Here is a 14204-nt window from a genome sequence, read left to right on the forward strand (position 1 = left end):
ATATGATTCATATTATAATTGTTATAATAAAATGTATGTCAAAATGCCACAGTTCACACTTCCAAACCCAAAAATATCTAACAGTCATCACTACTGTAACAATCTAACTACTTATTTATAATTTTAAATTACTCTTAGTAACACCTGTGTTAAATTACTCTTAGTAACACCTATAAACACTTAAGTAACACCTTTCTTCAATATATTTATATGGAATCAAGATTCGTTAAACAGTGTGTTATTACAGACTACTCTGGTCGTCTGCGCGGCAGTGTGTTTGCTTTTCTGATGAAGTTGCGCTGGAAGGGGCGTGCACTTTCGTCGTCACTATTCACTGGTGTGGTACTAGGCGAGTTTGGTGCACTAGGCGACGTGTGCGCGCTAGGCGAAATGTGCGTGCTAGGTGATCTCTGCACGCGACTTGGACCTGTATTTGTAAATATGTGAATATCAGGGACTAACAATATATCTAATATCAGTAATAAGGCAATAAATGTTAAATGAGAAATGTATTTGAACAATAACAGTGCTCGTTTATACTTATACACCTCGGGGCTAGGTTATTACTTACTAGGAAATGATAACCCCACGTCTACTGGCAGAGAGTTTCTTCCTTTTCTTATCATCTCATAATCATGGTGTAGAGGACCTTGCATTCTGAAGTATAACAATGTTAAATTGTTACTGCCACAATCCAATAATAGATTCTTTTTGTATGTCTATATGTATGTCTGTGCGACCGCCCACGTGCAAATTTGATGAGAAATAAGAAGTTACATAGTAACCATAGTGACGAGGGTTGATACTCGCACGTGCAAAGATTTACAAGCGACGTTTTGATCGGTTTTTATTTGATCGGATTTTATTTGATCGGTTTTTGTTTGATCGGTTTTATTTGATCGGTTTTTATTTGATCGGTTTTGAACGGTTTTATTGTGGTCATTATTATGTCTGTATTTCTGTACGAACAACCGGGATAACAATAATTTTACACAGAATACATTACAACAATGCGACTCATAAATAATACTCCAATCCGGATTTTACATGAAATACAGACATGTATATGTGTATTTATTATATAATATATATAAAGATTAATTAAAGATTAACTGTCTAGCCTATATAACTGTTGATTTGTAAGTTTTAAAAGCTCACTTTAGCGTAAACAGGTAGGTACTAACATTTATAAACTTGTTAATTGAGTATAATTTACACGTCGTACATACTAACATTTATAGTGCAGTGTTTGTCACGTGACACGCACACAGACACGTGACCACAGTAAAACTACACGAGTCTACAGAAGTCACATGATCAATTAGCGCACACCAGTGAACAGTTTTCCCATGACAACGGAATGCCAATCAACTTGTTTTGAAAATAATAAAGTGACGTTAGAAGTGGTGTAAGTTTCAAAACACACGAATGTATCTATGAAATAGAATGTATCTATGAAATAGAATGTATCTATGAAATAGCGGGATATTGACAGCGAGTCTATCAGTTTATAACCTGGGTCATCCTTTGATTTGCCACTAATTGACTAATTGTCACTAATTGTCACTAATTGTCAGTAATCTATACACACGTAACATTTATTACACAATAACACTTGCACTAGATCCAGCTTCATGGCTATAATAAAGCTTGTGTACAGTATACACTGTGCACTGTACACTGTACATTGTACACTTGCACTGTACACTTGCACTGTACACTGTACACTTTTTGTTTTGACGAATTTAATTATAATTAAATTCATACAAATTCTAGAATACAGATGTGGGGGTAATACTTTGGGAATTTTTAATTGTGGGAGAAATTGAAGACAAATTTAATGTCAAGATGAGCCCCTCTTTAAGCAAAATGAAAGGTTAAACTGAGATCAGAGCTAATCCAAACTAATTTGTACAAATTGTACATGATTTAAACTAACGTATTATCGTCATCACTGTGGTCAGTAATACTGAGAGAGGAACTGAAGGGAGAGGTGGAGGAGGAGGTAGAGAGACAGGCCTGTAGGTCACAGTGGTTCATCAGTCGTAGTAACTCAACCTGACACATAATACAGTTAATTATCAATCAATTAACCCTGTTACTTTGTTATCTAGCGGCTAGCAACCTTGTTACCCAGCAACCTTGTTACCTAGCAACCTTGTTACCTAGCAACCTTGTTACCCATCAACCTTGTTACCTAGCAACCCTGTTAACTAGCAACCTTGTTACCTAGCAACCTTGTTACCTAGCAACCCGTTTACCTAGCAATTGTTTTCATGTTACCTGAGTAACGCCTGTTTGACCAGTGGAGCTATCAGTACTGTACAGGTCTTTAGGTGCTCTGTCAAACGCAGTTGTTAGATCCCACATCTGTATCGAACCATCATCGTGACCTGAGGTCACATTGTCACCCGATTAGCAATGACAAATAGCACTGGAATAGTTTGTGATTTTCCTTGACTTAGTTGAGTTTATTGATAGGAGATGACTCTAATTAACTAACTTACTAACCAACTAATTAACTAATTAACTAATTAACTAATTAACTAATTAACCGACCTGTAAGAATGTATCGCCTCATCCTGGTTCTAGTAGAGCTGTCACACTCGTGTAGAGAGTGAGATGTAATGTTCGTACCGTCCACACTCCTTAGGGAACACAGTCTCTTCCCTGTACTCGCTACACAGATGAACATCTCATTACTCGTCTGTACCACCTAGTTAGACAGGGTCATTAGTAGCTAATTAGCTAATTAGTAAAATAACTAAATTTTATTGATTATCATGAATTTACGACGTGTATACATTCAGCAAGGGATTGTAATGAACACTAGAAATTATTTTGAAGTAAAAAAGGAAACTATACTTTTTGCATGAAGACAGCCCAGTCGTCCTTGTCCCCGTAAGGCCCGACCCCATTACTTGACATAGGAGAGTAGGGCTCGTCAAGCTCGATCACGTTAAATGAGGCGAGGGGCGTGGAACTGGGCTGGGTGAGAATCCGCCCCCGGAACCTGCAGAGAAGGGAGGGAGTTACTACTCTTAAACAATAGACGTGGGGGGTCAGTACACATACGTTTGGGCTTGTTTCTCACTCGCTGAGTGCCCGATTGAAATAATCCATTGACTCGCTGAATACACTGTACCTGGTGACAGTCCAGCTCCTAACATGGTTACTCTCACTACACACGCTGATAAGATGGTTCTCACTCAGCATCACCCTGGTTACTGCCTCTCTGTGTACGTTAAACGTCTGGAGTACTTGAGGTCCTGTAGGAATGTGTATAACTGCATTAATTAGAACCACATATTCTCTTTGTGGGTGAGGGTCTACTGAAATAGACTTGAGTTTTCACGGTTTTGTAGCCGAAAAACGGTCCTACCTAAACTCTAACCCCAACTCTAACCATAACTCTAACCCCAACTCTAACCATAACTCTAACCATAACTCTAACCCCAACTTTATCCATAACTCTAACCCCAACTCTAACCATAACTCTAACCCCAACTCTAACCATAACTCCAACCCCAACTCTAACACCAACTCTAACCATAACTCTAACCATAACTCTAACCATAACCCCAACTCTAACCATAACTCTAACCATAACTCTAACCCCAACTCTAACCCCAACTCTAACCCCAACTCTAACCATAACTCTAACCCCAACTCTAACCCCAACTCTAACCATAACTCTAACCCCAACTCTAACCATAACTCTAACTATAACTCTAACCATAACCCCAACTCCAACCATAACTCTAACCATAGCTCTAACCCCAACTCTAACGGCCAGGTAGCGTAGTTGGTTAATCATCGGATTTGTAATCGTGAGATTGCGAGTTCGAAACCCACTGCCTGCCTAGTCGTGGGGTGAGTGTCGTCGACATTCAGCTAAAGATCCTGAGTGGTCTATGCAGCCCCCCGGTCTACTCAGCCGAATATTCGAGAAATCGTGTGTGAGGGTTAAATGAGAAGCTGTCCATTGCAGCGAAGTCTCGGGCGAAGAAAGTATGGTACACACTACCTTAACCGTCACTGGCCTAATTAAATCCTTCGGCTTCCTGTAATTGGCTAGTTACACTTGTGTAACAATGTGGCTGTTGGAATACTCCGAAGTAAAATAAGTGTGAGATAAAAAAACCATAACTCTAACCCCAACTCTAACCATAACTCTAACCCCAACTCTAACCATAACTCTAACCCCAACTCTAACCCCAACTCTAACCATAACTCTAACCCCAACTTTAACCATAACTCTAACCATAACTCTAACCCCAACTCTAACCATAACTCTAACCCCAACTCTAACCATAACTCCAACCCAAACTCTAACACCAACTCTAACCATAACTCTAACCATAACCCCAACTCTAACCATAACTCTAACCATAACTCTAACCCCAACTCTAACCATAACTCTAACCCCAACTCTAACCATAACTCTAACCCCAACTCTAACCATAACTCTAACCCCAACTCTAACCCCAACTCTAACCATAACTCTAACCCCAACTCTAACCATAACTCTAACCCCAACTCTAACCATAATTTAACTCTAACCATAACTCTAATATCCCCAACTTACACTCATACAATTTCTGATACATTAATGTATAACTGGCGTATCTATAGATATCTGACTAAAGTGACACAATTTGAATCTGTTGGGGATTGCGCCAGATTGCGATCAACATTGATGAGTTGTTGTTCGTTTGCAGCCACGTTTCTCCTTCTCTTGTTTTGTATTAAATATCAATTATCAATTATATCATAATATCGATTATCGATCTTATGTCTTTAGTACTTACTAGTTACTACCCAGGGCAAAAATATACCAACTTTCTAAATTTATAAAAACTATAATACAGAATCGTAAATTCCGTAAAACAACCGAAAGTGCGGATATCGCCGAATGGTGCAAACAAAGTTCTGTAACTGGTAAAAAGTGCGATTCCGCACCTAAATGTTGCCCCTACCATGTCACGTGACCAAAAACGTTTTAAACTATAATTTCTCAGGGGCAGGGGAGTAGGAAGAGGGGGGGGCAGGGGGAGCAGCAGGGGTGTAGGAAGAGGGGGGGGGCAGGGGAAGCAGCAGGGGTGTAGGAAGAGGGGGGCAGGGGGAGCAGCAGGGAAGTAGGAAGAGGGGTGTAGGAAGAGGGGGGGCAGGGGGAGCAGCAGGGGTGTAGGAAGAGGGGGGGGCAGGGCAGGGGTGTAGGAAGAGGGGGCAGGGGAGCAGGGGTGTAGGAAGAGGGGGGGGGGGGGGGCAGGGGGAGCAGCAGGGCTGTAGGAAGAGGGGATGCACTACATATTTGTGAAATCCATTACATTAATATGAGAAACTTTTTACAGATACTGTAGATAGATAACTTATTACTTTATTATTAAAACTGAAGTTTTTAGTGAAAACTGTGAGATGGTTACCTTGTCCGACAGTCTCAGGGTGCTGAAATATGATCCTAACCATTCCTCTGTTGGTTCCGTACGCTATCTCAATCCACTCCCCGCACTGCTGCCCTACACACTGCTTAGGGGTCAGGTACACACTGAGGGCGAGTGCTATTTAGGTGACAAATATAGCTGAGAGGAGGAGAGGGATTAAGTGACAAGAGAAGAGAGTGGGGGGGTGTTCTAGTAGCATAGCAATCTAGTGGGGGGGGGGGGGGGAGGGGGTGTTCTAGTAGCAACCTAGTGGGGGGGAGGGTGTCCTAGTATCAATCTAGTGGGGGGGGGGGGGTTCTAGTAGGCAATCTAGTGGGGGGGGGGGGGTGTTCTAGTAGTAATTTAGTGGGGGGGGGGGGTAGTATGTACCTGAAAGCAATCTAGTGGGAGAGCGGTAGTATGTACCTAGTGGGGGAGGGGTAGTATGAACCCCTCTAGTGGGGGAGGGGTAGTATGTACTATGTATCTAGTAGGGGAGGGGTAGCATGTACCCCTCTAGTGGGGGAGGGGTAGCATGTACCCCTCTAGTGGGGGAGGGGAAGTATGTAGTACGTAGTATGTAGTATGTAGTATGTAGTATGTAGTATGTGGTATGTGGTATGTAGTATGTAGTATGTAGTATGTACCTGATAGCAGTGATAGAGATTCCCTTGTTCCTCTCCGGATCACAGTATAGCTTACTGACCAACAAATCGTTATCTTTCATTCGGAGAGGGAACTTAGCCATGTCCACGCAGTAAATACACCCGTCCCCACAGCCAATAAACAGCATACAACCTGCAGCATTACAGTTAAAAATGTTTTATAGTATAATATTATAGTGTATCTATTAAATTACACTTTAAGGTTATAACTTAACTTTTGGCCTATTTGTCGACCACTTACATTTTTAATAATCGCACTGGATTTTTTGTCGGTTTTTCCTCCTCCAGGCTAAACAAAACTTGTGACCGGACAGGGAGTGCGATTGCAAAATTAGGGGTATTTTTGGGTACTTTGGAATATTATAGGGACTTTATTATGGGGGATTCCCAAAACCCATTCAGGCATTCCCAAAAATACCCCTTGGCTTCCCCCAAAATCGCACTCATTTCTGAAAAGTATTGTAATACTGTGTTATTTGACGTACCAGCAACATCGAAACTGGAGACGGGTTGTACTTGCTGCACCTTCCAGGTCTGGGTCATGGTGTTCCAGACTCCAATCAGACCACTGGAACTCAGAGCTACTAGACCTGTTGTTTTTAGAAGTTAATTCAGAACATAGTGTGGATAGCAAGTGAGCAAAATATTGTAAAAGACAAATAGTTAGGGACAATTAACATTAATACACGACCATCTGGGAAAAAATTTGCAACAAGCTGATTTTTACAGGAATGTGTTGTCCATAGTGTCAGGAACCACCCCAAAGAGTTTTCAATCTGGATCTGTTGAGCAAAAAAAGTTACAGCCAATTTTCTTCAGGCGCGTATGTCAGCCTGAGGACCGCACTTGAAAAAATCGTAACTATCGTAATAAATATGATCCTAACCATTCCTCTGTTGGTTCCGTACGCTATCTCAATCCACTCCCCGCACTGCTGCCCTACACACTGCTTAGGGGTCAGGTACACACTGAGGGCGAGTGCTATTTAGGTGAGTTTTCAATCTGGATCTGTTGAGCAAAAAAAGTTACAGCCAATTTTCTTCAGGCGCGTATGTCAGCCTGAGGACCGCACTTGAAAAAATCGTAACTATCGTAATAAAGACCCCCAGGAGCACCATAGGGGGTGCAAAATGACCGCAATAGTGACATTATGTGGGGCGAATCAGTGTTTTAGGGTCGTCAGATCTTTACTTATTGAGATAATTCCATTTTTATAGGCTAACCTCTCAAAAATTTACTAAAATTTTGAAATTTTACTTAAATTTGGAAATTTAGTAAAATTGTTGTACAATTAAAACATTGTCTAGTTATCAGTATTCAAATTCTAAAATTTACTTTCAATTTTCAATTGATCCTTATTTTAGTATAGTAAATAATATACATATCACATCAAATTCTGTAAAAAAAGGTCCTGAATTATTAGCATGGTGTCTTTGATTGGCAACTATTAGGTCACTTCTGGCTATCCTATTTCCTCAGAGTTGTTTGATTCTCCTGAATCGTCCTGTCTTTCGGGTGCATTAGTGCAACTTAATCCATGACATTGGCCACATGCAGGTAGACATTTAAAGCCATACTTCCGGCAGGAACACCTTAAGTACTTACAAGGGTTCTCAACCTCCACCGAGCAATTGCAGCAAATGAGGTTGAGCATCCCTGCCGGGGCAATCGCAGCTTTAGTCGGGATTGGCCGGTAGTATCCTTCAGAACTCATCTCCCATCCATAATGTAGTGGATTTAGACTTGCAGTGTCGAGTGTCACCCAGTTATGGTACTGAAGATATGATATTAATATATGCTCAGTTGCAGAGGATTTAGACGGTGGTAGCCTTGATGGGTTGAGTTTTTTCTTTGCTATCATTCTACTGTAGCTGAGAAATCTGAGAGTTTCAAGTTCCTTGGTTTTATCTCCATAGATATGTTGAAACAAGGAGAGGCCAGCTTCAATTACTTCATTTGTTGAAACTCTCACAGAGATTAATGATGCTAAATGACCCTCCTCATGAAAAGAAACTGCATTTTTCAATATCTTCACCTTACCAAAGCCATACATATACTGCTGACCGTGTCACATCCTGAGAAACTGTGAACAAACAGTAATATGCGTTTTATGTTGGCATCAAGAGCATTTACTATTTTACTGATCGAGTGTGAGCCGTTTCTGGTCGTCATCACAATTTCATTGTGATTCTAAGCAAAATGATGAATAAGGAGGCAAAGTATATCAGTATCCTCTGCTTTTACCTCAACATCTTCGTAGAAGGACAAGTTTAAAGCTTTACTAGCTACCATGGTATCAGCATCATCAGTAGCTACATGTACTTCAATTTCATGTTCTGTAAAAACGTTCGACAGAAGCTTTATAAGCTCATGCTTGTTCTTTGAGTTGCTGAACAGTTTTTTCATCGGAACTGTGCACACAGTAGTACTTTTAATAGCTATATCAGAGCAGTATGCCTTGATTTTTCGCTGATGCTCATGATCTTTTGTTGATCGGGCATAGCAATCAAACACAACAATCACTTTCCGCTGTTCGGATTTCGGAACTAGCTTAAAGTATTCATTAGCTATGTCGCCGTATGGTTCAAAGCCTGTGAACTAGGTAACTTGATAGAGTAGCCATCGACCATCAATTATTAATGGGGAGGATGGGTTGCTAAATGTCACAGTACAATCAACAAAATTCTTGAGGTATTGCCCAAGGGCTGCCTTGTTTGCCTTTCTCATCATCTGCTCATTGTTAAAAAGACTCATCGGCATTGCTGTGAGCTCATATTGCAAGCTTTCCTCCAGTGTAGACTCTCGTTCAGATGCGAAGACAAGCCGATTAAAAATTGTCAATGAGTCTATAACAATGTCTTTTTCGTTCACCCTCACTGTCCTCTTTAGAAGGGTCAAGTTTCCGACTTTGCCTTTAACTCGAAACTTATCGATAAAGCTTTTGCCATCCAGCTCTTTCTGGAGGGCAGTACCAACTGAAATGCAATCTTCTGGGTTGACATTATCCTTCTCTTTCTGTGATATGAGACCCGTTGAGTACGATACCATTTTAGTCTTGTCTTCAGATTCGTCGAAATCAGCTGTATCTTTAAACCAACACAACAGCTTGGTAAACACTGCAATATTTTTCTGTACAGAAGATTTGCTAAGATCTGAGTGATTAGCACTAGAGGCTTTTGTTGTTGTTCTTTTATTGGATAAGTCTGCAATAGCTTCATCGACACTCTCGTTTATCAACGCCATTTGATTGAGGGTTGCAGTCCATAACTTATGGGCAGATTCATGAGTTCGCATTCTCCCTCCAGACAAACCCCCTGATGACTTTGCAGCCTTCATTAGTCGCTGTTCGATCGACAGGTTTGTCCACACACCAGACCACTCGTGTTCATTATATCGAACTGTGTGCAGACCTACGACCTTGAACGTTTTGACTAGTGCCCCATACTGAATCTCATAAGTACGGTAATCTGCTCAAGATACAGCCGTAGAGCTTTGGAGTACTGACCTCGACCTGCTGCTGCAAAGATAGGCAACATCTTAGCCACAATTGCAAGATGTAGATCGAAGTCATGTAACCGTTCTGCTCTTATAAAATCTTTAATTAAGCAAATGAAACCATGATAAGTTGTACAAAGAGCAGCTGTGCGGCTGTTCGACGATAACATCTCGAACTTCAGTTTCTTTTCATGAGGAGGGTCATTTAGCATCATTACTCTCTGTGAGAGTTTCAACAAATGAAGTAATTGAAGCTGGCCTCTCCTTGTTTCAACATATCTATGGAGATAAAACCAAGGCACTTGAAACTCTCAGATTTCTCAGCTACAGTAGAATGATAGCAAAGAAAAAACTCAACCCATCAAGGCTACCACCGTGTAAATCCTCTGCAACTGAGCATATATTAATATCATATCTTCAGTACCATAACTGGGTGACACTCGACACTGCAAGTCTAAATCCACTACATTATGGATGGGAGATGAGTTCTGAAGGATACTACCGGCCAATCCCGACTAAAGCTGCGATTGCCCCGGCAGGGATGCTCAACCTCATTTGCTGCAATTGCTCGGTGGAGGTTGAGAACCCTTGTAAGTACTTAAGGTGTTCCTGCCGGAAGTATGGCTTTAAATGTCTACCTGCATGTGGCCAATGTCATGGATTAAGTTGCACTAATGCACCCGAAAGACAGGACGATTCAGGAGAATCAAACAACTCTGAGGAAATGGGATAGCCAGAAGTGACCTAATAGTTGCCAATCAAAGACACCATGCTAATAATTCAGGACCTTTTTTTACAGAATTTGATGTGATATGTATATTATTTACTATACTAATATAAGGATCAATTGAAAATTGAAAGTAAATTTTAGAATTTGAATACTGATAACTAGACAATGTTTTAATTGTACAACAATTTTGCTAAATTTCCAAATTTAAGTAAAATTTCAAAATTTTAGTAAATTTTTGAGAGGTTAGCCTATAAAAATTAAATTATCTCAATAAGTAAAGATCTGACGACCCTAAAACATTGATTCGCCCCACATAATGTCACTATTGCGGTCGTTTTGCACCCCCTATGGTGCTCCTGGGGGTCTTTATTACGATAGTTACGAGTTTTTCAAGTGCGGTCCTCAGGCTGACATACGCGCCTGAAGAAAATTGGCTGTAACTTTTTTTGCTCAACAGATCCAGATTGAAAACTCTTTGGGGTGGTTCCTGACACTATGGACAACACATTCCTGTAAAAATCAGCTTGTTGCAAATTTTTTCCCAGACATTTTGCATTATTCCCTAACTAAAACAAAAAAAACTGACAAACCTGAAGCAATAAAGAGTAGAGTCTCCACATGAACTTCCAGGTCGTAGTTAGCTACTTCACTCTGGTCTGACACGTTCCACAAGTGAATATGAGAACCACTGCTTACTGCTATCAGTACCTACATTCAGTGTATCAGTACCTTCATTCAGAATTTCAGTGTTTCAGTCATTAGTTAGGCCTGATCCCCCCGCCTGGAGTCAGTTAAATCCGGACTTCATTGGTCCGAGTTACTTAAACTAGAATCATAAAAATACACGTTTTGCTTCAATAAAGCCATGCATCTTATATCCGGTCCGGCGACAATTTTTAAGACGTTGCATTTCATTCCGGCACCCCCGAATTTTTCCATAAAAGTTGTGGCGGAACTTTGCTGGTCCAGAGCTGGCTGGTCCGGAGCTGGCTGGTTCGGAGCTGGCTGGTCCGGAGCTGGCTGGTCCGGAGCTGGCTGGTCCGGAGCTGGCTGGTCCGGAGCTGGCTGGTCCGGAACTGGCTGGTCCGGAGCTGGCTGGTCCGGAGCTGGCTGGTCCGGAGCTGGCTGGTCCGGAGCTGGCTGGTCCGGAGCTGGCTGGTCCGGAGCTGGCTGGTCCGGAGCTGGCTGGTCGAGAGCTGGCTGGTCCGGAGCTGGCTGGTCCGGAGCTGGCTGGTCCGGAGCTGGCTGGTCCGGAGCTGGCTGGTCCGGAGCTGGCTGGTCCGGAGCTGGCTGGTCCGGAGCTGGCTGGTCCGGAGCTGGCTGGTCCGGAGCTGGCTGGTCGAGAGCTGGCTGGTCCGGAGCTAGCTGGTCCGGAGCTAGCTGGTCCGGTCACGTTTCACTGTACATAGTTTACAACTACTATAAAATTATCATAATATGTGTGTACTTTCTGCTGAATACTATTTCTCCTACCTCTTTGCTGTTAGGACCGGATACAGGGACTCTTGAATTGAAGGCCATCAGGTCAACATGATAATCCAGTTTAGTGGTGAAAATAGACCTCCACTCACTGTACTCCCCCAGCTTGTAGCACGACAGAGCGTTGTGGTAAGCTACTGCTATGAAGTTGTGTGATCCTATCACATGTTGCACCTGGGTAATAGTTTTATTAATAACTTTTATTAATGACTGTTATAAAGAACTAAGGTAGCCTAAAATGATCATTGTTAACTAAAACTTAGTGTCTATATATACTCCTAACCTATCAGACTGCAAGAGAACCGATTATTCAGCGCAGGGCTATCTTACTCTATATTATAAAGCGAAATATTTTATATATACAGGGTGATTCAAAATAAATGTTATGGCCATTCAATAACAATTTCTGAGATAAATTAAAAATCACTCCATTTTTTCATATTAAGGTTATAAAAATATATGAAAATAATATATCTGTTGCCACTTTACTGACACCACGACAAATTTTAACACAACTTTCCGAGAAAACCGTGACACTATTGAAACTTCTTTGGCTTGGTCGAATGATTTAATGGTCTTTTGAGCAGTATGAAGAAATATAAATAAATAATTTAGGTCCCGAAATTAAGGTCCCCAGCAGTGGGCGGGGCAGTGGGAGTCGGGCGGAGTGAGTCACACTGGTGGTGTAAGAGCTATGACACTATTACATCAGAACTGTATTACACCTTGATATTGATGGGCTTCCCTGACAACAAAAACCCTAATAAGCAATAGTAATACATCGATATAGTATATATATAATATATATATAGTATATATATTATATAGTATAGTACTATCCAGTGTAGCGATATGATCTCATTGCTCAGATAGCAGCTGTATTAGAGTTAGGAGTTCAGCTATATAGTCAGATAGCAGCTGAATTAGAGTTAGGAGTTCAGCTATATAGTCAGATAGCAGCTGAATTAGAGTTAGGAGTTCAGCTATATAGTCAGATAGCAGCTGAATTAGAGTTAGGAGTTCAGCTATATAGTCAGATAGCAGCTATATAGTTCGAGGAGTACCGGTTCGATTGGATATGACTAAATTTTTGCAGAATGTTGAATAAATATAGCGAATAGTGTATAGTATAATAGTGTTATCATTTATTTACATTTTACATCTTGATGCTTTAAATGCCTCAAGAGAAGGAAAGTACCTGAAGGCGGACTGACTCTCGGCCGCGCCGTCTCATAACAACAGGAGAGTTATCTCTGCTAGTGAGTTGGGGAGGTGGTGGGAGCAGCGCGTGGAACAGTAGATCTCCGCAGCTGCACTGGTCGAGGGACGCGCACACTCCAATACGCCGTATTAGTGGTGTTATACCGAAGTACTCTGCTTCATGCAGTAACCTGACAATAGCACAATAGTTTGGAATAGTTTAGTGTGTTTTAATACACCTTTTACATGGAAAATCTCAAGTACATCTTGTCAGACACTTACGACAAGGGGCCAACTTATCGGACACTTACGCGGTCAGATTCACACCATCCATGTTCACATTCTTAGTTCTTAGAAAGTTAAGAATAACAGAGAAGAGGTCGGGATCCCTGTCGATGAAGAAAGCACCATTCTCATCAACAACACTCGGTATTCGGTTACTCAACAATCCTGGGAGTTAGTCAGATAAGAGGAAAGTAAGGAGGTGACTGGTGTTTAAATATACACTGCTGTATTATCTCAATCTCCTACATGTATGATTGTATGATAATGTGTATGTAAAAGACCCCCAGCCCCACCCCGACCTCCTTAACATGTCGTGTACCTTTGTCAAAGTTTCGTGCTGTTGTTTAAGTATAATCATCATTGTAGATGAGAATCAACTCATTCATTGTCTATTTACAGTCTTTAACGTTACATAGTGACTAGTGTTATTATATATAATCATTCGTATTGTACTGCGTGTACATTTTGTTACAGATCCTGCAAATTGCAGGACATTTACCAGTAAAGAAAGTATCGTTAATCCAAATGAGAGTAGTTCTGCTGGTGGTAAACAACCTCCCTCCCACATTTAACTTTATTATTTCCGATGTTCTGAAGTGGTGGTTGTCGCGCAGAGAGCGGGGCGGCTGCCGGGACCCATTTACCCGCCTCCCTCGCATGTTACGCTCATACACATGTTCTCGTTGCGCGGGACACGAAATCTCGTAGTAGTGGTTTGACTGCTGATTCCTATTATATCCACTTGACATTCACCAATTACCTTCCTGATATAATGAGGAAATTACCATTAATTTATTTCGGTAAAGAAATTGAAAAATTTGTATTTTTTTATGCATCTAACAAAATCACCAATATTTTATTGAAAATATACTGACTTTGGTCTTTGAGTTCGTTTTCAAACTTGGATAATTTTCAGTTATAGTCGTT

At 41.2% G+C, this 14204-nt stretch overlaps 3 protein-coding genes across 3 annotated transcripts in view; 1 reads left to right on the forward strand and 2 right to left on the reverse strand.

Moving 5' to 3' along the window:
• The window catches only part of LOC134816726 (arginine and glutamate-rich protein 1-A-like), a 1122901-nt gene that overhangs the window by 179946 nt on the left and 928751 nt on the right, over positions 1–14204 (reverse strand). The window lies entirely within an intron of this gene.
• The window catches only part of LOC134816722 (neuronal-specific septin-3-like), an 89136-nt gene that overhangs the window by 22330 nt on the left and 52602 nt on the right, over positions 1–14204 (forward strand). The window lies entirely within an intron of this gene.
• Positions 171–14046, reverse strand: LOC134816434 (BTB/POZ domain-containing protein KCTD3-like). The gene is made up of 15 exons (XM_063825270.1): positions 13777–14046; positions 13304–13442; positions 12991–13183; positions 11787–11966; positions 10904–11021; positions 6574–6678; positions 6071–6221; positions 5427–5548; positions 3146–3269; positions 2866–3013; positions 2560–2716; positions 2284–2393; positions 1940–2058; positions 572–657; positions 171–427 (listed from the first exon to the last, which is right to left on the reverse strand). Exons 1-15 carry the CDS (start codon positions 14024–14026, stop codon positions 249–251), a joined length of 2181 nt encoding a protein of 726 aa, XP_063681340.1. The 5' UTR covers positions 14027–14046; the 3' UTR covers positions 171–248.

This window comes from Bolinopsis microptera, chromosome 6 (assembly GCF_026151205.1).
Source record: "Bolinopsis microptera isolate Bmic1 chromosome 6, MBARI_Bmic_1.0, whole genome shotgun sequence".
NCBI lineage: Eukaryota > Metazoa > Ctenophora > Tentaculata > Lobata > Bolinopsidae > Bolinopsis > Bolinopsis microptera.

Bases quoted from the DNA above. Each gene is read 5' to 3' on its own strand.
- LOC134816434 (XM_063825270.1), bottom strand. From the start codon at position 14,026: ATGTCAAGTGGATATAATAGGAATCAGCAGTCAAACCACTACTACGAG. The intron at 3,014-3,145 runs GTACAGTGTATT...CCTTCTCTGCAG, and splicing joins AGGAGCTGGACTGTCACCAG to GTTCCGGGGGCGGATTCTCA. The intron at 2,717-2,865 runs GTATAGTTTCCT...CTGTCTAACTAG, and splicing joins GGGCTGTCTTCATGCAAAAA to GTGGTACAGACGAGTAATGA.